The sequence below is a fragment of the Blennius ocellaris genome (genome assembly GCF_963422515.1).
Source record: "Blennius ocellaris genome assembly, chromosome: 4".
In the NCBI taxonomy this organism is placed as follows: Eukaryota; Metazoa; Chordata; class Actinopteri; order Blenniiformes; family Blenniidae; genus Blennius; species Blennius ocellaris.
In genome coordinates, this window is record NC_137653.1 from 6281403 (window position 1) to 6308131 (window position 26729).

The window sequence follows — 26729 nt, forward strand, 5'->3', positions numbered from 1 at the left end:
CCACCAAAACAGCAAAAACAGGGGTTTAGGTACATTTACTTGTATACTCCTGCTGGAATCTTCACTTGAAATCAATCCCATGTGTACATACTCATGGGAGAGGCATTCGGGTGAGTGTTTTGCTATACAAGGCTTGGCAGATTTACAACAGAGCCAACCAGGCTAGAGCCAAGTGACATCTTAGAAGGCATTTTCTGTTTTCTTTGGCTCTCACAGGATAAGAGTGGAGCCTAGTATTTAAGATGCACAAGGAAAGAGGCGCTGTTTTCTTTTGGAGGCCATGGGCTCAGGTTGCGTATCTGTTTGTGGAGTCCAAACTAAGATGTTTTGTCTCCAACCATCGCAGGTTCTACGAGGGTATTTCAGCAACAGGAAGGATATTGCTGCTATTAGCTTACATATTATTCTTGGTTTAAAAATATATATCCCTGTCAGCTGTGAGAAGCTGTGAAAAGAAAATGAAATAAAAGGTACATCGAGGTCATATGAACATGTGGTATTAAGTGCAGTTCCTTTGTTACATGGCATGGGCCACACAGGAAGATTCATGAAGGGGGTTTACAGAGGTTTGGGGGAAATAAGCTTCCTCTTGGTAAAGAGTCCCAGTAAGTAACAATGTTATTTATCTTACTGTAACATGAAGGCAGCTGGACTTACATGAAGTATTCCAGAACAATGACACACAGAGATACCAAGCACAACAAAGGGACCTTCTTTCAATAACTCACTGGGGGATTATTGATTCCATCACTATTGACCTGGAACTCCCAGACTTGTCAAAACATGAAGCAAGACCGCTTTTAGTTGTGATACAAACACACTTGGACCTTGATCCATTGCCTGATTACTTTAATACTAGCTCACGTGTCCTGGAAAGACCGTATGTTCCACTACAGAAGGCCTGGGTTCCCTTTGTGCCAAAGATCCCAGGGGAGCACGAGGTCTCTTCTGTCCTGAGATTGTCAAAATTAGATTTTCACACACGTTAGACGAATAGTATTGCACCTTCTAAAATATAGAGTCAGCATTGGTCAATGCTTTCATTTTGAAAGTTTCTGCTTTTCGATATTCATGACAGTCTGCATGCCTGTCAGTATTTGGCTTCACTATATTATTTTAGCTTACAGAATATCAAGAGGGGGAAAAAAAAAGCCTGAGAATCACTGTTTTACTCAATACAACAAAAATCTAAGTACAACCCAAAAAGATTCAAAGTGAATAAAAGTCTCTGACATTATAGCTGTATACACTATAAAAATACAAACTCAGAATCTCAGTCCCTTGAGAGAAAAGGAGCATAAGTAACAATGTTTTGAGACTAAAATGAGCTATTTTATAGAAGCATTAGGAAAGGTGCCATCAACCTATTCAGATATATGGAAAGTGGCACACCTTGGGAGGATGTATCTCATGGCAACTCAGTGAAACAAATGGTCAAGCAGTGGGAGAGATGCAATGTAAAGTTGTTTTCTTAAAGTTTTAAACTATGAATGGAGATTGTTACAAAATTCCCTTACTTTCCCACCTATTGGTGCCTAATATCGCCAAGCATGCTTTGTTAAATAATTGCTGAGTGAGTTTCTGGTAAACTGTGTGGACAACATAAAATTACGAAGATTATAAAATCAAGTAACTTCAGACTGAATGCTTAGTGTATGATTTGTGTTTGCTGGCATGGTTGTGTGTTTTTGTGCAGCATTTAGCATGTATGTGTGTGTCGGTAACTTTGTGTGTCACTTCAGCATGCAACCTCATTATAAAACCAATTAAACCCGCCTTATTCTCATTATGAAGCTGTGGGGCTTAAGGAGAGATTGAGGACCTGTTGTATTCCCAGAGGGCTCCTGCCTGGTCAACCCTGCTTTAAATGATAAAACCACTTTTAAATCCACTGAAATCAAACACCACATATCAGTCATGATGGGTCAGCATGTGCCTGAGCTCAACCCGGTATCCCATGCCCTTGGTGGAAACAAGTCATACCCAACTAAAATCACACACAGCTTCATATCCGTCCTCTGAAGGATCTTCTTTTAAAGCATTCTGTCATAACAGAAATACTTACATCCTCTGTTTTCTATTTGTGCTACTTAGAAAAAAAAAAATAAGAAGAAGAGTGTGGGAAAAATAACACAAACTGGCTCTATTACTGTGTGGGATTATGCCACAGGAGAGAAGGAATGGGATAAGGAACTAGGAGTAGGAGGGTTAGGAGAAGAGAAGGCAGGAGAAGGAAAACAGACAATGAAAGTGAAAGCCGCTTAGTTCTGAGATGAATCTGTCTTTGAAATAACTATTTAAAGGATGAGATGGTGTCACGATAATGACAATGTGACAGGTGAGACAGACAGCGGCCTCTTGTGATCGGGGATCAAACGACCATCCCATGTCTCTATTGTCCTTGTTACTTTGCTGTTATTGCATGAGGATGATGGCGCCAGAGTGTTGCCTCACCCCCACATGCAGACTTTGGCACATATTCCCTCCCTCTTTTCCTTATTCCTGGATGGCAGCACTGACAGTCGGAGAGGCGCAGCTGGCTGAAAGGTGGAGGCATGATTGATTGATGAAGTTTTGGTGCCCAGGGGATCCAATCATGTAATCAGTGTGTATTGATTGACTGTCCCTATTGAGAGACTGCAGAGGCTCTGCCTCCGTGTGTATGAGCGAGCTCAACCTGGCATGCATTCAAAATCTTCTGCAGTCAAATTTGATTTGGTTGTTGAGGTCGCGTCAGTCCACGTGTCAGGATGCATGTGGGGAAGACGGGCATAATCTCACTGCAGACGTTTCAAAACTCTCATAATTCCCTGCTCCAAATCTTCTTTAGCTTGCATTTGTTTTAATTATTTGACTGAGGAATTAATTCAGCTTTACTGTAATTGCATCACATAGTTAATGATCCCATGTCCCCTGAATATAAATATGGCTTCAACCTGGGTTTACATATCTAATGAGGATATTTCTTTCTAAATAGGGTTTTTTTTCCCTCCAATTCAGGCTTTGCTCTTTTGTTTCTCATCTGACTTGCATTTCATATGTCACATCATCCTCCCTTTATGATGCAAGTCACTTCACACCTCCACCAACAATAAAAAATGGGTTTTGTAAGTGCAAACAAAGATGTTTGTGTGATATAAAAAATATGGTCTACATTATAAAGGGAAGATTTGGTTGTTGTTTTTTAGCTGGGATTGGCTCCAGTTGTTACATATTTTATATAAGAGATATATATTATATATAAAGGCATTTCAAAGAGAACATTGCAAAATTACAAGGCTGCTTACAAGGTTTTCCGCACTTCTTGTAAATGGAGACATGTTTATTTGTCTCCATTACTGAAACAGCACTAGTTGATTTTCGGCAGAAGCAAGTCAAAACCGATTCACTGGCGGGCATCTGTTCTCAATGCCTGCATTTAATGAGCCCCAAAAGATTTCAAGCTTGAAAGTCATTCCAAAGTCGAATTAAGGCTGAGCTTGCCGAACGCATTTAAAAACTCAGCTGCGTCACTGCCTTGTCACCTCAGGGTGAGAATGTGGGTCAGTTTTGCAGGCCACTACTGAATGCGCTGTGAAGGCTATCAGCTGATCTATCTTTTCTGTCTCCTCTCTCCTTTTTTAGTCTCTTCACTCATCGCAAAAGTACCATTTCTCAGAGGCACAGTGATAAAAACACTCACAGAGAACTTGCACACAGACTGCTGCAAAGAAGCCTCGTGCTACATTCTCTGCAATTACCCACAGTGTTTATTTTGTAAGCTTTTGGTCACATGAGAGATATTCCCAAAGAAACTGTTGACTGAAAACCAAACTATAACTAAAGAGATAGGAAGGCAGGCAAAAATGTGCTTATCATGAGCTTTGTTGGAATCTTTTGTTGTTTTATTTATTTTTTTTAAATGAGGACGCTTTCAGCTATTAATACATATTTTTGGTGCTTGTTTATCTAGAAGCAGTTCTCAAGAGTGAGAGATTCAAGAAAGTTATTGACTCGCAGGTGTTTGTTCAAATTCTAAGCTAATTTCTATATACAATGACAAAGCCATGAATGAAAGCCAGCATACATAAAATATAGTATAACACATTTTATGCAGCCTTGATGCTGCAGTGATCGGTGTCTTAAATCCTGTTTTAAAGTGATGTAGCTTTATGCCAAATAGTATTGATATGATAAAATATAAGATATGATCAATTCAAATAAGATAATCCACGGCTGGGATTCCATGCTGAAGGGTCAAGATTTGAACTGATGCACCAGAAATTGCACAGTACTGGAGACCTCATACTATGAACCTATGAAGCTACTTGGATGAGGGGATACACGTCTGTACAAATGAGATTATACAGAGACAGTACTGGCGAAAGTAATATTTTATCTTCTTTATTACAAAGGTACACACACTTAAGGTATTTAAAATAGTCACTTCAACATTAGTTTTCTTACTCTGCTTCATGCAGTGGTTAATGTTCTCATATTCAAGTTTGAGCTTGGTGGGCCTTTCTGTGTGGAGTTTGCACATTCTCCCTTTGAGTGCCTCGGTTTTCTCTAGTTAAACCAGCCAAAAGCATACATTTCATCAGTAATTGCTTGTAAAATTACCAGCAGATGTGGTTATGAGGGTGTGGTTGTCTGTCTCTTTTTTTTTTTTTTTGTACTGTGATGGACTGGCGACCTGTCCAAGGTGTATTCCGCTTTTGCTCATTGTTAGCGGAGGTCACCTCCAACCACACATGACCCTGAATGGGGCTTTTTAGAAAGTGGATGGCTGTTTTCAGTTCTAAACCATTTAGTGTTTGTGATTTACATCTAAATGAATGTGCAAATTTGCAAAATATTCAGTCATGCCCTTCACAAGATAAGCATTCTCTCATTTAATAACCAAACCTTGTCAAGAATTACTGTGAAGGAGGATTTCTTTACAACTGATTATCCTTTATAAAAACACGTCTGATTGCCAACACAGAACAAAATGTGAATGGCTTTGACATTTTGGGCTTTTCTTTGTTGGTCTGAAGAAATATTTTGACAGGTTTTGCTTTGCAAAGGACTGAAATAATAAGAAATGTAATGCTTGCCTGCAGTCCTGCAGGAGAGATTTTCATGAAGTTCGATATCCATCTTCAAAAAAACAAGATAAAAAATGAGGTTCATGAACCTAACGAACAGACTGCTTTTCTATCTTCTTTATATTTTCTACTCGGGGAGGAAAATGATGTGCATCGAGAGAACCAAAATGATTTACAGGAGAGGGACAGATGTCACACTACAAATGTACAGTAGCCACTCGCTGTGACCTGAAGGATGACATTCAGCATCTCTGCATTTCTGTGTTTGTCCGCGTCTTTGCAGATCAGGGTGGACGGTCCTCTGGAGGGAGGAGTGCTGTACGAGACAGTGACTGTGATGAAGGATAGCAGCCCCATCCTCCGGGACATGGCCTTCTCTCTGGACAGGAACGCTCTCTATGTCATGTCCGACAATCAGGTGAGGAAACGCCCTGATTTCAGTGACGCTGTCACGAGAAGCCCTCAGCGGCATCGGAAACCAACGTAGCAAACGATGAGCCTGTCTTTCAGATGGAAGCCCATAGGGCCAAGCCCCGATGACACGGAACACTCAAGCATGCCGACATTGCCTTGAGCAACATACTACATGTGTATAGGGGGAGATTTCTAGTTTTCTTGACATAGGAACGTACACAAAGCCACATCATTGGGTCAGTAGAGACAGATTTGCACTAAATCGTTGTCCTTAAGGGATTTGTTTGGATGCTTGGAATAAGGCTTTAGTTTGCAGAGATGCTAGCATTTCCGTTATCATTCGATTAGTACATACTGTTTACGAATCATTTTAAATCGAAAACATTATTTTATTATAAATAATAAATGAATGGTATTAAGCTGGAAGCGTACCAGATAATAATGACTTATCCCCAAAAATCCAATGTAGCAATTTTCTAACGTTCACAAACTGTGTGTCTCCAGAAGGGATTGTTAAATATGTAGGCTGTGTGTAAAGGGGATGGACCACTGTTCTAATTACTTATCCATGCGAATCGACTTACGGTGCATGCATCTTTTGTACGCGGAGCACACCCGCACACAGACACACACACACCCCATAGAAACCCATCGGCGGCTTTTTTTCTGTGTGGCTGTATCCCCCATCGTCTGCTCTGCACTTGGCCCGGCATCACAGAGGCGAGCAGTTGTTGTTGTTGTTGGACGATATTCTCTGCACTCATTGGAGATAAGAGTGAACAGTGGTAATCACTTTCAACTCCCATCAAGTGATTATTTTGGCTCGGCGGCATGCCACTGTGAAATGGGATTAGGTTTCAGTGCGGCCAAAAAAAAAAAAAAAAGGCCCTATCACTGCTCTCAGTTGTCTTTTGACTGCTGGAATGTATTGAGCTGGAGTCATAGGACACAGAGGCAAAGGGCAGTGCCACAATTGCAGCTGTGTCAGTTATTTTGGAATGACTCAAACTCTTTTATAAAGATTTTTTTTTTGGGGGGGGGGGGACAAACAAACGGCCTGAAAATCCTTAAAAGCTTCAAGTTTACAGCAAATGATATCAACTAAAGAAACAAAGGAGAATAGAAAGAGCATTGTGTTTGGTTCTGTCTTTTAAACCAATCAGGGCAGCTCTTGCCACTGTGTGATAGACCGAAAGAGACAGGACATCACTTATTGATGAGCTCTGGTCTTTCAAGGAGAGACACATGCTTCCTTCAAGGAGATAGCCAACTGCTCTCTTTACTACGCGTTTCGTGACGCATAATAACTGAGCAAAAACCAAACCCAGCTTTGCTTGGCATTTTCTCTCAATATTAGAACAGCTTTGACTTTGGAGCTCCGAGGAGCCTGCAGCAGAGTAAAGCCATCCTCTTTCTGTCTCCTTCACTATCTTTGCTCAGCTTTCCCTTCAGACTCTTCCCTGCAGCCCGGGTGAGGAATCCCCCGGGGAGGGAGCTTTGCTCACAGATTTCCCACATTTCCAGTAGATCCCAGAGATGAGAGATTTTCAGATTCCTGGGAGTCAAACAATACAGGAATGATGTGGAATGAGGAGCGAAGCACAGACAGATTTGGCTGAGATCAGCCGACCCATGTGGAATAACAATGAGCCCCTCTGTCTCCCACCGAGTGAAACATGCAGGGTTAGCATGATGATGAAGACCGAGGGAGAAAAAAAAAAAAAAAAAAAAAGACTGTGTGAATCTGTGTGCTAATATGTGTGTGTACGTCCTCACCAAAACGCCATTTGGGGAACATTATTGATATGAAGGGGAAAAAAAATCTTCACAGCAGTTAATCTTTTTTTTCTCAGTGTGCGCCTTTAGTTTGATCATTCCTAAGAATAGAAATGCACCGAATCCAAACACACAACCACCTCACTGAATGTCACTCCTCAGTCTGTGAAGTGATGGCTAAGGCTTTAAACCTTAGAGAAGAGGGGGACTGCTGCAGGGTTTTTCCAGGGCAATCTCTCAAAGTGCCACTCTGTAAAATGTAAAAGCGTTGTTTGATATCCCACCCATCCTCGCCTTTGTTTCCCCTTACACTGCCTGCCTGTCTGTCTGTCTGTCTGCTTTTCCTCCTTCATTTGTATGGGAGTGTACCGTCCAACACTGGTTTCCAGACTGTCTTAGCTGACATACCCTTGCTGATCTCTTAAATGTGATCAAAAAAACCATTTACCAACTCTATATGTCAACGTCAAATGGCTTTTAAACGTTCAACACTTTGAGCAACACAGTGAATTTACAAATTTGTAAATCTAGAGATTGAATTGTGGAAGTTTCAAACATAATTTTCTCAGGCTTCCAGTTGGTCTCATCAAGTTTGCATTTGTACTATGACCGTAAAACCCAGAGAAGCAGAAGCTGGGCATTGCAATACTTTGGCAACATATTTATTTACATGTTTTTGTAGAAGCTGGTGTGTTTAGTGTTTACTTGTTTTACAAAAAAAAGAGCAATAAGGATAATTCATAAAACTGGGTATAGAGATCATAAAAACCCACACTTCTTAAAATCAAAAATACTAAAATTCACTGACCTGGTACATTTTCGAACAACACAAATAATGTAGGAAACAATAAACAACTAACTTCCTAGTAATATTCAAAACTTTTTCTTTTAAAACAGAGATAGGGGGTTATATCTGTATTTAACGTTAAAACACGGAAGACTTTGCACAACACTCAAGTCATTTAGTCTTTCTATATGTGTAGTGAGATTGTGGAACTGATTGGAGGTGGAGTTCAGGCAGTGTCCAAGAACAACTCAGTTCAAAAAACAGTACAAAACAATGGTGTTCACAAAGTACAGGGAGGAGGACGGGTTGTTGACATCGGTGTAAGCATGATTTATTATTCAGATATATTTATATTATAGTGTTTGTTGGTAAATACATACATAAATAAGTCCATGGGGTATGAATGACTGATGGTTGAGGTGGGAGTAAATGAGCTTTGCTTCTTCTTACTCCTTTTTGGAACTGTTGGGTCATTATTTAGTTATTATTTGTTACTTATTTTTTGCTTGCTTTGCCTGTTACGTTTGCGTTTTGTTTTTTTGTTGTTGTTCAAATAGGCCCAAAATTAAAAAAAAATACAATAGCCTCATATTTAGCTATATATAATCCTATTCCACATCAGTATATTTAACATAGTTATATTGCCCTCCATTTGAATACGCTGTCTTTTTTTGACTGTTAAATATTCTACCAATATTACAATATTGTTTAATATTGCATTAAAAACAAAGAAAATAAAAAAATGTCCACCAACAAAAAATATTTCATTTCCAGAAGTTGTTGGGAAAGGCTGCTGTGCTGAATTTATTCTGAAAAAGCAATTAGCAAGTTACTGGAAATGTGCCAAATTAAAAATCAGCCTATATGTCAGATTTAAGAAGTTGGTTTCATCTACATTTTGGAATAGATAAAGTGCACTCAATTTAAAATGCAATCCCGAAATTGACTCCTTTCATTCCAGACAACTTTATCGATTCCAGGAAGAAAAATTCATTTACAGCTTACTCAGACTGAGTGCGAAAGCAAATGAACACATACATGGGTCAACAACAAGGAGGGATACATTTAAAAGAAATAAAACAATTATAGATGGATGGACAGATAGGTATAGATTACAGTTTCTAATGCCGACAACAGAGGGAAAGACAGACTTACTTAGCGGCAGCAGTGTGTTCTCCTATAAGAGACACATTATAATGCCAGCCTGAGGGCACTGCAGTGAATTCAGCGGACAAAACATGGTCAGATTGCTTGATAATTCCTTTTGCTTTCTGGGCCACCTGCTTCCCAAAGGGAGTACGAGACTCTTTGTTAGATTGTGGTTATCTTGGCACAAACTACTATTTGGGCAATTTTTGTCCTTCACAGGCCTATTAAACTAGCAAATAAAAGAGACAAATGACTTTCAGTGATGATAAAAAGAAATTCATCAAGGAGTATATCAGACAAAAAAGATCTATGGTTTCACAAGAAGGCAATACCTCTCTGCAGCACTTCACAACATTCTCAATGTTTGCATCAACACTGGATGGGATTGTAAATAGTACACATGTGGACAATTTAAAAATCCTTAAATTCTTCTTAAAACAGACGGCATTAGTGAGAATTATTATGTTTACACATGCCTGACTTTATCTGGGATTTAGTGACTTCAAATGTTTTTATGAGCATGACATTTATCTCACTTGTAACATTAACTTTATTTAGGTTACACGCTTAGAAATAAAGTTTATAAAGTGCTTTGAGGGAAAAAAAACAACGAATAAAAGTAAGAAGAATGTGTTTTGAGGCGGTTTATTTTCAAAGATTTGTATAGTGTGCACACACAAAACAAAACTGGTTTTACAATAACTGTTACGCAAATCTACATATCTGAGTCTTACAAAAATTGGGAGAAAAGGCACAAAATGCTGGATGTGACCCGAAATGGCCAGCGATCATGTGACGCAAGCACAGTTGTGAAACGTGGATTTTCCGAAGCAGAGCGAGGATATAGGATGACAGCAGCGCAAAGGTCTAAAAGCCTGTATGCTCGTCTGACAGCATTCGTAAAGTTCCACTAAATCCGGATGAAAGTGTTAGAGTGATCGCACACTGGTAAGATGATAAGGTGGCGCATTAGTGTGAGGGGCATCCCAGATGTTGTGAAAAGATAAAGACTTTGTAATTCTCAAAGCTGAAATGGTGGACATGATCATCACCTGGCCCTGTAGTGATGCGACGCTGGAAAAACATTAAAGAGGCAATTGGACTATGATTGTGCCTTCAAGGGAAACTGAGGATTTTTTTAGTGGTGGTGGTGGTGGTGGTGGTGTTGGGGGGGGGGGGGGTTATTTTCTTTCATTTACTTGAAATTATCTATTTTTCCAGTAGAAATGATCTCTGCGAAAAACAAGGCAAACAAAAGCTTGATGAGAATTACTAAATACTCCGTCTGGTCATGAATGATTTATGAGGAAACTGCAGTACATTGAAACAAAACAGAATGCAGACACAGTCACGTATGCTACTGTTATTTGTAAGCCTTTTGTAAATATCACCATTTCAGGATCAATTCACCTGAAAAAAAAGTTCAGCATTTCTTTGTTTGAGGTTTTCCTAAAAAAAAAAAAATAACTACACCCCTATTACATGTTATATTAAAAACAACACAATAATTCAGAGAAGCACGGCAGGTGATTAAATCACTGTCTACTGGCATCTTTGTTAATGAGATCCCACAGTGTAAACGTTGCATTTCCAGGTATTTAAGTATAATCTTTGTTGTTTTAAAATGTCAACATCTCGCCCTCCATTCAGCAAGTTCTCAACGCTATACTGCCTCCAGACATGCTGAAGGGTTTGTCTCATTCTCCTGAGCTGTGTCCATTAAAGGTCACAATATAATGGAATTGATCAATTAAAAATTGGGGACAGCCACGCAGAGTTGTTATGCTAACATCGCACTGAATCAAATTGATTATTTTTTTTTTTGTCTCAATAGGTTTTTCAAAAGAGGATTTCGTTGATCCAGATATTTGACACCATAGTTTTCCATGTTGTGTTTTTTTTTGATCTTCCAAAGTAAGATAAAAGTGTGGCTCACTGGTGGTGTAGAGATTAAGATGCATGTTGCATAGCAGCACTGGTGTGATTGCAGCCAGCAAGCATTGATACAAGTTGTATAATTATCCCCTTCGACTGTATCTTGACTGCTGCTCAGTGATGGGTTAATGTAAACTGTATTATACAGTAGTCTGAAACATATGTGAGCAGAGCAAAAAAAAAAAATAAACATGAATATCACGGAGAGAGAGCGACTGATGCTAATCCCTGTGCATTTCAACACAGAGTGCACATAAAACCAAAAGACGTGTCTTTTGATCTTATTTGGATTCAGCTCACTAAGCTCCCGCTTAGGTCAGCTCCACTAAACAAATCAACCCTGATGCACAGTGCAAGCTTCGCATTTGATTCTTCTCGAGGTTGCAGAAAGTGGAAGATCCATAGCTCTCCCCTTGCAAAGGTCAAGCTGCCCAATGGCCTCAGACCAACTTTGTTAGTTTAGATGAGCTCCGGTCTACAACAATTCGTGGATTATTCCTGCTGCGTCAGATATGGACCAAGAGCCCTCAGCCCCTCCCTGCTTCAAAATCATTTTGTTAATGGAATGCACCGAATAGGCTCTGAACTGCTGCAAAAAGACAGAAAGTTATTTCGTGGGGAGCAGCAGATAATCCATTTTGCCAACACAGACCTGAGAGAGCGCCCACTTACGCTATCAAGAGCACCGGAGACACTCTAATCCATAATCCACTCTTCATTTGTGATTGCTTACATCAGGAAATTGCTTGCATCATATGTCCAGACCCAGAATAATAACCAAGTATAAAATAGCCGGACTCAGGCTGGGGCTCTAACTGGTTTAGTATTCTGGGGCTGCGACTCTCACAGCAGCTAATGTTGAACTTGTGCTTTGCCAGACATTCATGCGCTGAAGTGGTAGCAGAGCGGGAGTGGGGGGGGGTTGTCAGTCTGTTGGAGTGTCTTAATGCTCGTGTTGGAAAATAACTTGTCATATCCAGAAATGACATTTTAGTGGAGTACAATATCCTTCATCATGATGAGTCACACAAGAATGTTGCTGCAAAACTGTTTTTGCCCATTGTTGTGGTATCATTTCATCTGCTCTCTGACATCTGAGAAAAAAAGAAACCTCACAGTTCCTCATCTGGCCACAACCACAACACTACATGTATTGGAATTTTCTGTCAAGGTGGTTTTTCTTTGAGATATCCAAGTAATGAGGCTCCCATATATAAATATAAAATGTAAAATAGAAAAATGATGAAATGGACTTTCCTCCATCCCCATCATAAGTGCTCTTTATTTCATCATAATGTCTTAGCTGCATGCCTTCACTGACCTTATTTCCTCTATCCATGACAGCCATTTTTAATTTGTCACAAGAGTTTGAGACTTGTCTGCACAGTACTTGAATTTATAGGCAAGTCAAACAACTGTGGCAAGGCCAAACGGAGCGAGAGTGAAGCTTAAGCTTTGGTTTAATAGCTCTCGTTCAACATAACTGCTGGATTGTTACTCTAAAAGTGACATATAACACATTACTTATTAAAATAGAAAATAACTTAATTATTCGGGGACTGCAGATGGAAACTAGCAATGGCTAAATCTGGTACAAAGCATCTTTACTCTAAGATTGTTTTTTTTGTACATGGTCTCTGAAAAATAGACATAAGCAAAATTAAACTATTCAATGTCAAAAGTAATGTTTGTCATACTTGATCGATCAAATGTGTGTTACGGTGCAGATGTGCCATCTGCTAAATTATTCTATATCATGAAACCTTCTATAAGCCTTCACATCGAATCCTTCTTCTCATGAAGAAAATGTCCATAAGAGTCTAAATTACAGTCCTTTTTTTAAGCATTCGGCTGCTTGTAATAAAAAGTGAAGCCACAGAAGAAGCAGCCCAAAGCGCCAATCTGAGATATACCATGTATCCAGAAACTTCAAATTGATGTTGCTCTTCTTTTGATTAACAAATAACGTCGATTTAGGCACTACTCAACAGATGGCCTGTGCCATGTCTGACTTACATTCTGCTTTAGGGTTAGAGTTAAAGCAATTATTGCCCGGCAGTGTCTTCTCAATGCATATGAAAAGCAAAGTTAATCCACTTGATGTCAAATGAGACCAAGTTATTGTCGCTTCCATAATTCTATTGCTGACTAACCTTAATGCGATTTTAAGATTTTACACCCAACACTGATAACGACATATTATATTCATCACACTTTTAAAGTATTTGACTGTGTTAAAATCTAAGACATACATACATTTATCTAAGTTAGTTGGGTCACAAAGAGGCAGTTTCACAGTAACCAAATAACCTATCATGCATATTTTTGGATTGCAGGAGGAAACCTGGGTATTCGTAAAAAAAAAAAACATGAAGACTAAAGTTCCGGTGACCCAATTCCCTACAATATGACTGTAAAATGCTAAATGTGAGTCAGTTAGTTGTGACTTGCTTTCTAACTTCGCGCTGTTAAAACTACAAAGGAAGTTGATCAGACACAGCATGACGTTGTGAGATAGAGTAGTAGAAGCAAGTGGAGGTCAAGACCAGATCAGTGAGCAGCACTTTGGTTTCGTGCCAGCTAAAATCACGGCAGATGTAATTTTTCGCTTTGAGGATGCTGCTGGAGGAATACAGAGAGGGCCAGAAGGAGCGGCACTGTGTTTTTGTGGATTTGGATGACACATGTGATGCAATGCCAGGAGAGAGAGTGGTGTTGTATGAGGAAGTCAGGGGTGACTGAGAGGCTATGCATGAGGGAGGGCCAACAATAGTAAAGGCATCACTGTCTGTCCATACTCTCCAACACCATTTCTTCTTCATGTCTCTGTCGGTCTCCGGGAAGCTTATAGATATTGAGCAACTGCAGATCACTGCCATCAATAACTGACGGATGACAAGCTCGTTCAGAGAGTGGCTGTGTGATACTTTAACGCGTTCAACAGCCTTATGGACAAATAGTGCTGCAACGCTACCTCCTATTGTGTAATAATATTTGTGCGACCTTTATTTTCCATCACAGTTATCAGCGACTTACATCTCCCCACATTAAAAAAAAATACAACCTGTTTACAATCATTCTTGGTTGTTGCCAGTATGTTGATTCAAGGTGGTACCTGCTGAGATTGATTACAAATACTAATTTAATGCATGGAATTATCAGGTTTACGGCATTTACACTATCTGAACTGCACATATCAGTTTTTTTGTTCACACATAAAGTATAAATGAGTCTTAAGGTGTTCTGCCACTGTGCGTCATAATAGCTACTCTGAGCCCTTTTATTTTTTTGCCGTGGTGAAACACACTCCATGATGTTTGCAGATGGCAGAGTAACGAGCAGATGTAGGAGAATCTGGAGAAGAGAAAAGGAGCGAAACAGACTCCTTTAATGTGAAGTAGGGAGGATGGTGGCACAGTGAGGAGAGATAGCAAGGAGACAGGCGATTAAGTACTTGGGGTCAAATGTGCGAAGTCGTGGAAGAGAAGTGAAGGACAGAGGAGAACCGGGATGGACTGGGTGGAAATGCATGCAAGATGTTACTCAAGAAAAACATGTGAAAATTGATACAAAGAAAACATCAGATTCATATCTTAACTTAACCCTTAACTGGATTGAGACGATAACAGGATAAAAAATAAATAAATAAATAACTATATATATATATATATATATATATATAAACATAGTTTTTGTTGAACAGTGTGATGAAGCCCGATGGTTGCATAACAATTTAAGAGTATTTGACATGTCCAGATTGTATTGTTTATCTCTATGTAGTTTCTGTCTGCATCTACACAGCTGAAGTTAAACACGCAATGTCCAATTGCTCTTTGAAAGCCTTCCATTTGTTTCTGGTTGTTATGTAAGCACGATGGTAATTTAACTCATGTCATTCCTTTGCTCTAGGTGGCTCAGGTCCCTGTGGAGGCCTGCGAGCAGTACGGCACATGTGCCGAGTGTCTGAGCTCTGGTGACCCCCACTGTGGCTGGTGTGTCCTGTACAATATGTGAGTCTGGTCTTTTTTTTTTTTATCTCCTCCCAATGCTTACATACACATATCAAAGCCGCGAGATTAAAACCACAACATCACTGTTTACCAAACAGCTTGCAGAAAGCCAGGAATATAGGCCTCGCACAAAGTCATGTGATTTGTGCAGTTTAATATAACGAACTCATTGTACTCCCCGGGGTTCACCATTATCAACAGCTGGCAGGAAAAAACGGAGAACTATGAAGTGGTGGCCGGACAGTGTGATCCCTCCTAAATAATGTTATTTAGGACAGCAGAAACTGCATGCCCACCAGATTTTATTGTCTGTCGGGCAAGAGGACGACTGGTGTTAATGGAGGATGGAGGGATTAGCTTTGCAATCACAGCAGGTGTGCCAGCTGCACCTCTACATACCCCGGGAACATTTTGGACCTGACAGTGCAAGCTTATCTCTTCCATCTTAATTATCTGACCCCAGGTTAGCTTGCATAATACCTCGATATGGAGCAAAGGGGATTCAGGGGATTAAAACCCTGTGTTTTTGAACCAGCCGCTGTGTTTGAAGCTGACCTCAGCCAGGGATTTAACTCCTGTCTCATCATATGACATCTGCATTTCCGCATGCAGTATCTTGATAATGATCACTATTATTTAAATTGCTCTCCTTTTAAAAAAAAAAATCAAATTGGCAGCAAAATGAGCAAGAAAAAAAAATTCCTTTGAAAATCTAAATTACCTCATTAAAGAGTTGTTTTTTCCTTTTTTTCCCCCCTTGTGTGCTGACTGTGTCTGCAAGTCCCATTATGCTGCTTATTTAAATTAATGCCTCACACTTATCGGTGAGTAGATAGGCTGCTGTTCCCATCAAGTAAACCAAAGTGAATCATGATCCCCCACACTGCAAAATGAGGCTGCTTTATTTTTCTCTCTATTAAGTCAGGATTGGGGTCCCTTTTCAAATCTCTGAATGACTCTCACAGTGTCAGGAAGACTGCTTTCAGGATCTCACTTTCCCCACCCCTGGCACCGTGCACCGAAGCACCTATCTTACCGAGTGTGTGTGTTCCTGAGCATGTATAAAGCTTGCAGGAAAGGGGGAACGAATGGTTTCATCAGACAAAACATGGTGAATAAAAGAGGCAAAAAAAAGCAACGAAAGACAGTTGGAGTTGAAAGGCATCTTTTTTTTTTTTTCCCCGCCCGGTGGCACTTCAGCTGATGAGCGGTCAGAAGGTGACCGTGGCCCGCCTGAAAGAGACAAGCCAGCAACAGCTGTCATTGCATTTTTCGTCCACCTTTGTAATTGTAGTTGTAATTACAGCAGAGGCCTCGGCGCTCTTTGAGCCGTCTCAGGAGGTGCCACCCCCCTCAGCAGCTTCTGAGAACGTATTAAGCAAAGTGTCCTCTTGCTGTGCACATGACACATAAAAGCTGATGGTGAGCGGCCAAAATACAGTGAGTTTGGGAGTGCAAGTCCACAGCAGATAAAATAAGTTTATTTCTTTGTTGTTATGTGTTAAGAAACACAGCATATCTACAACTTTCAAAGCGTGCACAGACAAAACTCAACAAAAAAAAAAATCTTTTTTTTCTGAGATGAATAACAAATTATTCCCATCGCTTCACAATAGTCTTGTGAGATTAATATAAGGTCACACCATCACCTTGTCAGATCTTACTTTTAATTACGTGAAAGGACTTCCATCTCATTTTAATAATTTTTTTTCCAGTAATGCAAAGAAAAAAGGAAACTTAATATCACCGCTGTCTGAAAACAATCTGCTGATGATTCAATCCATTTGAACAGGCGCCGTTTCTGTTGTATCCCTTTGCTCTGCATGCCTTTTGTTGTTTTTGTTTTGCAGATAGTGATATCATGTGACATAAAAAGATTATGATTCAGTCTGTGGGGGATATGAGTGGGTGCACCCCACCCCCACCTTGGTGGTTACACAATTATTTGGGTCATTCATGGCAACGGATATCACCTTGAAAGTGCTGTAAATGAATACGTTCACTCAACCCATGAAACCCATCCTTAACCTTGCTGCTCCGATATTGTGTACATCATGTATATATTTCAATGAGTCCATGTTGCGCCACAGGTGCTCGAGGAGGGATCGCTGTCAACGAGCGGAGGAGACCTTTCGCTTCGCGACAGACATTGACCGTTGTGTGAAGGTTATTGCTCACCCAGACAGCATCGCTGTATCAGCACACAGCGTCCCCGTGAGTCTGCTTATCACTCTGCCAATCACCACACTGTCACTCCACTCGCACAATGCCAGTGTTTATGAGCAATCACTGTGAGTAGCCTTGTGCAACAGCATGTACAGTAAGTATACGCCTGGGAGAGAAGATTAGTTTCTGTGCGAGGTGAAGTAAGACTGAAGGGTGAATCTCCCCCCAGGGCGCCCGCTGTATTTATTTGAGTTTAAAAACATGCATTGTGGGATGGGAGACAAATGTGACAGCAAAGAAAATAGGTAGGAGTTGTTTTTGTAGCACCGCGCTACTCTATCTTCCTCTACGGTGCATCTGCCAAAAGGTTGATTACATTCTCCGGGAGCTTAATTCAGCTGTCTTTGCACGGTAGCCAAAAGCTCAGAGGACACTAAAGAACATTACCTCAAAGGAAAAGTTTGACATCTTGGAGGAAGCATACTTATTAGCATTGTTCTTAAGAATTCAACCAGAGGATCAACATTACTCTTGTTTTTGTCTGTTCAATTTCAAGTTGAATTTAGGAGATGGTTAGCTATATTACTAAAACAAAACATGTAGCTTAGAATCATTAAATCAAATAAATCAAGTGTTTGGCTTTTGCACTGGTATTTCAATGAGACAAAATGTGGCAATTGGGGAAATTTAGAGAGCGTAACAGTTGGTATCTACTGGGAGAGAATAAGGCAAGTTGGCTAGACATCTCACTCCTTCAGTAGTCTGTACAACAAGGGCAGAAATCTTATTATTGTACAGCTCGATAAACAGAAAAATAATTTGTCACAAGCAATTTTTTTTTTTGAGTCCACCAACTGTGCCACTTCTGTCCTCAAACAAATCCAATCTAATGGTTTAGTTATTGTGCTGTAAATTAATAACAAACATCAGATTCCTCACCACTGTGCCTTTATCAGTGTATTAAATCTCTCATCTCATCTTTTTTTTTGTTGTTTTTTTCCCAGCTTCTGCTCGAGGTGAATAATGTTCCCGATCTTTCTGCTGGAATCACCTGTTCATTTGGTCAGCAAGCTGAAGTGGAGGGTCACGTCAATGGAAACAGAGTTATGTGTCTTTCCCCTGCTGGGAAGGAGGTTCCACGGATACCAGAAGGACAAGGTGAGTTCAGATATGACGTTTATAAAACAACCGCAAAAGGGGTGGAAAACGATATTATTTTTCTTTTTTAATGAATTCATTTCAGGCATGTACACACACCTCATATATCTAATAAGCATGCTTAAGAAGGGGAAGTAAGAAGTAAACTTATCAAATCCCACGCCTTCTCCAATATTTAATAGTTATATTCTATAATTATCCTTTTGTATTAATAATAATATTACAGTATTACAGTAGATAGACAAGCCCACATTTACAAACTAAGATTGATGCCAGTGTCCAGTGAAAAGCTTAAAATATGAATTATCCACACTGCGAGAAAAACAGCTTTCAATTCAGACTGACCAGCCTGCATGTTTTTGTTTATCCAAATAGTTTGGTGAGTAGCAGGGAGCTGCTGAATTTTCTCCGAGCGTACGCAGTAATCCCTCAATTGAAGTTTCTGACTGAAGGTTTTCTCACAACAGCAATGTGCCCTTCCAGGAAGGCAGACACCAGGTGGCTCCTTACAGGAATGTGATAAAAGTATTAGCATTTTCTTCTCATTCTGACCTCTTCTGTTTATTCATTGTTTTGGTTCTTCCACTTATATTTTTTCTTCTTCTTCTTCTCACTCAGTGTCTTTCTCATTCCCCCCCTCCCCCTTCTCTCTCTTTTTTATATTCCCACTCCCTCTTCATTGTTTGTTTGGGTTTTTTTTTTTACACTTATTGTGCTCTCTCTCTCTCTCTCTCTCTCTTTGTCCGTCCCTGTCTCAGACTGGGCTGGCGTAGAACTCCGTCTCAATTCAAAGGAGACGGGTCAAATGGTCGCCAGCACCGAGGTGAAGTTTTACAACTGCAGCACGCATCAAATGTGAGTCCAGCTGCCGCTGCCACCACGCCTCCTCTCTCCTCCCCCCTGCCTTTGATTTGTTCAATAGATGGGAGAGCACAACTTAATTTAGGGCAATGATGTACTGATGCTCGCAACCTCCACTTAAGATCGGGCTGTTAGATAACCTCTGAGTTCAATTTATCTGTCAGGTTTCGTTTGACTCAACATGATGCATTTGCCATGGCTTGTTTGTTTCAACTTTGCTTAAATGGGCAGTTTATAGGCTCACTGCTCACAGTTTTAAAATAAAGCCCACTACAGATTTTCTTACACACACGAGTGAACTCAATAATTCAGAATTCTATTACAATAACTTTCATTCACCTGAGAATATGTGTGCTCTTATTATACTGGAGCTGAAAACCTGTTAATCCATGGAGAGATTTATTTGTTAATTCGTAACAGTGTCTGTATTTGGATGCAAGACAGAGTGAGAATTCTGGCAAGAAGAGCTATTCAGTGTGAAGCCCTTTGATAAATATGGACTGTTTCGTTCAAGAAAATCATTTGGTTGCTTCCAGAGTGTTTCTTCCTGATTGTACGATTTTGCAGCTTTCACTCGTTAGGATAAAATTAGATTACATATGAGCGCTTTGGACTTTTGGTGAAATGATCATAGATGGTTTCTCGTACATTTTACTGAAAGTACACCGGTAGTTCTATATTCTTTTGTTAATTTGGCTACACTGGGTGGGGGGGCACAGGGAGAACCTGCAAACTTCTCATACATACCACTGCGCTACGATGCCAGCCAATTGCAAGACTAATCAGTGATAAAGTATAATTATCAGTTCCGACCCTAATGCATATTCACACCTGGAAATAACTTTGCTGTAGGCTAGCTGTCTCCAAGGACTGCAAAATTAAGAGGTATTACACTCACACACACACGCACCCATTTCACTTGACTTTGTCCCAAAGGGCCCTGTCAGAGAATTGTGTTTGCGTCTGATATTAGACAGGAGATATTTTATATTTTAAGCTTTGCTCTGGTGCCTTGAGGGTAACTGAAATAATGTAAATTGAAGAGCACTTTATTTAAATGTCATCCAATATAAGCTTTCTAACTGGGCAGGGAAGCTGCTTTGACTTTGAGCCATTATGCAAATGTCAACTTTATTTATCATAACAGTAAACTATGACAAGAGTCTTTGTGAATAACAATTACAAACACTGCAACAAAGGTGGATCTTATTATGATGAATGCCAATTAGATGCATTTGTCCTCTTTAATGGAAGTGCGCAAATCAGCAACATTTGCAGAGCAACATCAGACTGTCAGCTGTGATCCAAACAGGCCAAGTCATGTCATGCTGATCGCGCCTTCAGAAACACAGCTGAATAAAGTGAGTCATGCTGCAGCAGTTAAAGAACAGCGAGATGTTGCTGAGCTCTGAACTGATGGCCTTCAAATGCAGTCGCCACCAGCCTCTTGCTGCACTCAGAATTGAAGGGAACCTTGAGCTCACAAACGCTGGATTCATGGATTTACAAGTTCATTCTTCTCAGGAGCGTTTGACTGATGCAGTATTCATACCCAACCCAGGAAAATTACCCCACAGTGGATACACATGCCATCTACTCACAGTGCTCTTTGACTGCGACACGAATGCCCCGATATAACCATATTAAGCCATTAGAGAGAAACAGTTGGAAGCTCATCACATCCCCAGCACACCAATACGGTCTCCATTAGCTGTGGGCTGACCCTGCATACTCCCTGTGATTAATATTTCAAACCAAACACACTCCTAACCCTGCACCTTGTCTCCACCTCCCCCACCATCACATCACCCTCTATAATTAATTATCCAGTGTTTGCTGCTCCCTGCCAGTCCACTTCTATTAATACGCAACACCCCAAATTCCTCTCTCTCACTCTCACTCACACACACACACACACACACACACACACACACACACACACACACACACACACACACACACACACACACACACACACACACACACACACACACACACACACACACACACACACACACACACACACACACACACACACACACACACACACACACACACACACACACACACACACACACACACACACACACTTTAATGTCCATACTGGCCCTGAGCAGCTAATTAATATCAAAAATGTAATGATCCTACACTACAAGTATTGGCATTTGCAGCTTGCGATGAACTGCAGTATGAAAGAGCTGTTGCTGGAGTTGCAATATATTGAATGGCCACATTCAGAAGAGCAGACCATGGGAGCTCATAGCACTTTTTCTTGTACAACGTACACCGATATTAAGTCCGTCACCTCCCCAAAGGAAAAAAAAAAAGGACATTTTCAGTTTTAATCTCTCTGATTGCTCTGCTGGTATATCAACAGCTGTGTATCACCAATCTCAATTGTATCTCCACTGCCTCATTCATGTTGGCTAAAATGTGATTAAATCCAGCACAACAAGGTTGTTTAAGCACGACTTTAATCCACAAGTGACCGCCGGATGTAGACGACCAAGTCGGAGCCAGGCATGTTACACAATTTTCGCCATCAAATATTCAATTGTCACTTTGCTCCAAATTTTCTACAGAATACAGAATTGAGCGAGTTATGCGATTAATGCAAGTTAGCCCGCAAAAATATGTATGAACTGTACAAATTCATTGTAAATTACTTAGAAAAATGAAATGCTGGGACTGTGGTACATGTAACAAGGGCACTGTACTTCCTTAATGCAGCATATTTTATTACATAGTTACAGCAATCATATTCTATTGTAAGTGACAGCAATGCATGAAAAATTGCTCTTCTGCCAAGACTTTCTGCTCAAGGTAATGCATCGCCATCTACAAAAATGACTGCATTGAAACAGCCTGCATCAAAACTCGGGACGATCGTTCCATAAAATACAATGACAAGAATAAACTCAGCAGGAGGTTAGAATCTTTTATATGTCACCCCTTTTTATGTTTTCTCTCCTGGGAACAGGATGCAGATAATGTGAAAATTCTGCATACTGCATAAAAGAAAAAAAACCCAAGATCTTTTATTTGAAATGTTGCACGCATCCTGCTCAGCATGTAGTAATATGTTCGTTTCCTCCTGCAGGTGTCTGTCCTGTGTAAACAGCACTTTCCGCTGCCACTGGTGTAAATACCGCAACCTGTGCACCCACGACCCGAGCAGCTGTTCGTTCCAGGAGGGAAGAGTCAACGCCTCAGAGGTACATTACCGCTGAAGCTCTGCAGTAGGCTAAAGTGCTGCTTCTAAGAACACCACTCATGTTTTAATTGTTACATTGTTTTTTTTTTTGTTGCTCTATGGGCATAATATGTCATTAAGTAAAAATATTATGCCACTTGACTGACGGCCTTCCTAATAGTTGCTGAGTTATTCGAATAAAAACCTTGAAACTAAACCTTTTGGTGGCACTCAAAGAAAATCGACGGGATCGACAAAGTCCCAGGTAGTTCAGGATAAATATTTGTGCTTGTTTATTTTTAGAACTATATTTTTTTCTGTTAAAAGTTTTAGAAAACAGTTTTTTGGTAGTTGATTCATTTTGCTGCAAACAAAAATGTTTTGGTTTGGATTTGATCGATGTGTCTCGTGGCTTTCCCACCTACGCCCTGTACACATGAAAAATATTACAAGTAGTCCAGTTTGGAAGCATAAAATATATTGCGCAGACCAAATGTTTGCCAATTTTCTATACCATCACAGGGTAAAATTGCCTTACACAATAAACATGGTCTTGTGTTGAAGAAAACGTAACACATAATGCAAATATAAATCATGTTTGAATTAGCAGTTTATTTGTTCAACTATTCCCTGTGGTACATTAGTATCACTGTTTATGTAACAGCTGCATATGAATTAGTGCAGATTATATATTACAGACAGGCTGATAAGCATCTACAAATACAGATGTATAGATGCTATAACAGCATACTTTAGATACTCTTCAATAAACCTCACATGGAGAAAGTAGTTATGTAAATAACATGTTTTATGCATGAGTAAAATTAATCCAACGGGAACAGCGATTGAACATTTTTTTGTGTGTTAATCATGTTTGGGTTAATTATTATTGTATGTTTGGGTGTTTTAAACAGGATTGCCCTCAGCTCCTCAACTCTGGGGAACTTCTCATTCCGGCCGGTGACGTCCGACCCATCACCTTGAGGGCCCGGAACCTTCCCCAGCCGCAGTCAGGCCAGCGGGGTTACGAGTGCGTGGTGAACGTTCAGGGTGTCAGTCACCGAGTCACGGCGCTGCGCTTCAACAGCACCAGCGTGCAGTGCCAGAACAGCTCGGTATGACCTCAAACACTCCCAGTGGGAGTCTCACAGCTGTCAAATGAGGCAGGCAGCTTGGATGCTGTGTAGGCAAGGTACACAGGGTACATGAGCATCAGTGGATACCGCCTGAGGTGCCGAGCATACTGAGGAGGAAGTAGAGGAAAAGGAAAGTGCAAAACATGTGCAAGAGAGCTGGAGAGTAGCAGGAAAGATAGCACCAAAAATGAAAGTTGTGTGGGGGGAAAAAAAAAAAAAAAGTTAAAAGAATGAAAACCGTGACAACATGACCTTTCAAACTGACATTTCAAGATTTACTTTTGACAGTTCACTGAGGGTGAAGGTCAATTTCTAAATAGAAAGTTGGAAATTTAGGAGACGATCTCTCATCAATTTTTCCCACAGAACACAGATCACATGACAAATTTCAATACAAAGTGTACTTTGCTACTCTGTGACAATGAAGGAAAAGGCCATTTTCTTCAGTTGTGGATGATTGGCCACCAGTCAGAGTTTGCATCCCTACATGTCAAAGAGGAGAGGAGCAGACAACCATGGCAGAGATGACAGATGGTTAAAAGCCTCGTCTTTCCGCTGCCCTTTCATCCTCTCATTTTCCCCTGCTCTGTCTGTCTCTGTATTATACCCCATCCTTTGTCTCTCTTTGACTTTCTCTTTGCCTGTATTAACTTTCTGGACACTCTCTCGCTCCCTGTTTCTGCTTCTCAGTACATGTACGACGGTGTGAAGATCAGTGACCTGGCAGTGGACCTCTCCATCGTATGGAACGGCAATTTCATCATCGACAATCCCGAGAAGATTAAAGGTGCCTCTGCCATCCATCATTGCCAGGCCACAGAAGTGTAAAGCACTCAATCCACGGGGAATAGATGGGTCATAGAGAGCACTTCAAGGCTCCCAAAGGGCCTTGAGAGAAAGTTCACAATAGCAGGGAATGTTATCAAAAAGCACCCAATCACTCGTGGCCCTGATGTGGTGAAGGGTTGAATCTTCATACTTGCTCAGCTTGGAATGGCTTGAGGCTTAGTCTTATTTCCATCATCATGCAAAAAAAAAAAAAAAGTGTCTGTTGCCATTGTGGGTTGTACAATAAATGCATCCCCGTAGTCAAGGATACTGTGACTGATGGCCATGAATTTTAATAGGACTTGTCATTTAGGCTTCATGTGAGCATAAATATAGGTTCCTGTGAGGATGTAAGAAACAGAGTTCAAAGAAAGGTTTAATGGATTACTTTATATCCCATGTATTACATGAAACAAGAATTTTGCACAATTAAGTTGATGTATTTCATGAAATTCTCAAGATTGCTGCCTTGCTATTTCAAACGAAGTGTACAGTTATTTATTTTACATATTTCCAACATGTTTTATGTATGGACAACAGCCTTTAAGGCTTATTCATATTTACAGCCTGTTCTTTTCGATAACGTCAATACATTTCCACTTCCATTATGAAATTCTCGATATTGCGTCAACTGACATCATCTTTACTTGTGTGCTGCCTGCAGTGCACCTCTACAAGTGCAGTGCCCAGCGGGACAGCTGTGGCATGTGTCTGCGGGCGGAGAGGAAGTTCCAGTGTGGCTGGTGTAGCGCCGAGGGCCGATGCACCATGAAGCAGCACTGTGCTCCCATTTCCCCTTACGCCAGCCGCTGGCTGGACCTTTCTGCCAGGAATGTCAAGTGCACCAACCCACGCATCACTGAGGTCTGTTTGTTTGGGCTGTTGGCTAGTTTATCACTGACTCATTCACTGGAGCTACAAGTACTTCTAGAGAGTTCAGATTGTATTTGGATAGGGGGAGAGAGTTTTCTAAATACTTAAAATTATTGTGACAGTTGTGTTTATATTGGTAAATATTTCCATATGTTGGTTTTTTTTTTCCAACGTGCAAGAAGACAAACCATTAGCAGGATCAGCAGACAAATAATATGAGTATTTTCTGTACAATTCACACAAACATCTAACAACCAGGAAAACTATTCTGATAGAAACAACTTTGTATCTGATTCCGTCACCTTCTGTACTGAGGTCTTGTTTGTTGTTTTACCATTGTCTTGTTTATGGGTGGTATGGTTATTCGTCATCTTGTTAGTGACCTTCAATCGACAGGTCATTGCCAAAGGGGTGTGTGATTTTCACTGATCTGCATGTGAAGGTTGAAGGATAAAAATTAAAAATCTGTTGTTTATCTTAAAAATATATATATAAAAATGTGATTTCTAATGAGCCGAGTTGGGTTTTGGTGGGCTAAACAATGTAAAGGCCTTTTGTACAATGGAACAGCAATGAGCTGTTGCGTATGCTTTTTAGAGACTTAGAATTCCTCAATAAAAATGAGTTTCATGCATCTCAGTATAAAACTAGGAAAAAATATTTAAGACCAACACTGTGACATTGCATTCAGTAAATTTTAAAGATGGTGTATGTGTTTTGTGAAACATTTGATCGAGAACAAAAGCAGATTACCATCATGCAAAATATATATTTTGGTCTGTTCTCACAGTACAGGACACTACAACAGAGAAATAGAAATATGTAGAACTCTGTAGTGATGTTTACATGTAGTTTGTGTGTTATAATAATAATGCATAATGTATAAGAATCAGGTTAAGCTGTGTTTAGTTCTTTGCTAGAAGACCTTCAATACAACTCTCTACACCACAGTACAGGATCAGGAACAGGATGCCTCTACAGCTGTTTGTGGACATGAAGAGAAATCTGTTGAATGAACATCGACAGTTAAAACTATTTTTTATTAGTGGCTAGCTTCTAGTCTCACATCCCAGTGACTGTTTACCTGACCAGCTCACATTTTGTTCCCCACCGGCTGAAAACCTACAGTGTTTGACGGCTAAACGAATTCAGTCTGTTTAGAAAGTGATGATGGATCTTTTGTGTCACAAACTCCTGTTCATTCTCTTGAATGAGGCACAGTAGGTCAGGCACTGAGATGCAAGGCTCTTCCACTTCAAAGAGCCGCGAGCCTTTGATGTCGCTGTCACATTATTAGTGTTTCTGAAGGAGCTGCAGCCGAATGAATCAACGACCAAGTGCTGCTCGGGAGCGGAGGCTATGTTGCTCCGGCAT

General features: G+C 40.3%; 1 protein-coding gene across 1 annotated transcript in view; it reads left to right on the forward strand.

Annotated features, from left to right (window-relative positions):
* The window catches only part of LOC308129761 (plexin-A2-like), a gene marked incomplete at both ends in the record, with an annotated part of 69350 nt that overhangs the window by 14608 nt on the left and 28013 nt on the right, over window positions 1-26729 (forward strand). The window contains 9 exons of the mRNA XM_080495824.1: window positions 5353-5487; window positions 15040-15140; window positions 17231-17354; window positions 18311-18464; window positions 19223-19319; window positions 22426-22540; window positions 23433-23633; window positions 24345-24441; window positions 25147-25346. Of these exons, the coding sequence (XP_080351950.1) occupies window positions 5353-5487; window positions 15040-15140; window positions 17231-17354; window positions 18311-18464; window positions 19223-19319; window positions 22426-22540; window positions 23433-23633; window positions 24345-24441; window positions 25147-25346 (1224 nt within the window). The remainder of the gene's footprint in view (window positions 1-5352; window positions 5488-15039; window positions 15141-17230; window positions 17355-18310; window positions 18465-19222; window positions 19320-22425; window positions 22541-23432; window positions 23634-24344; window positions 24442-25146; window positions 25347-26729) is intronic.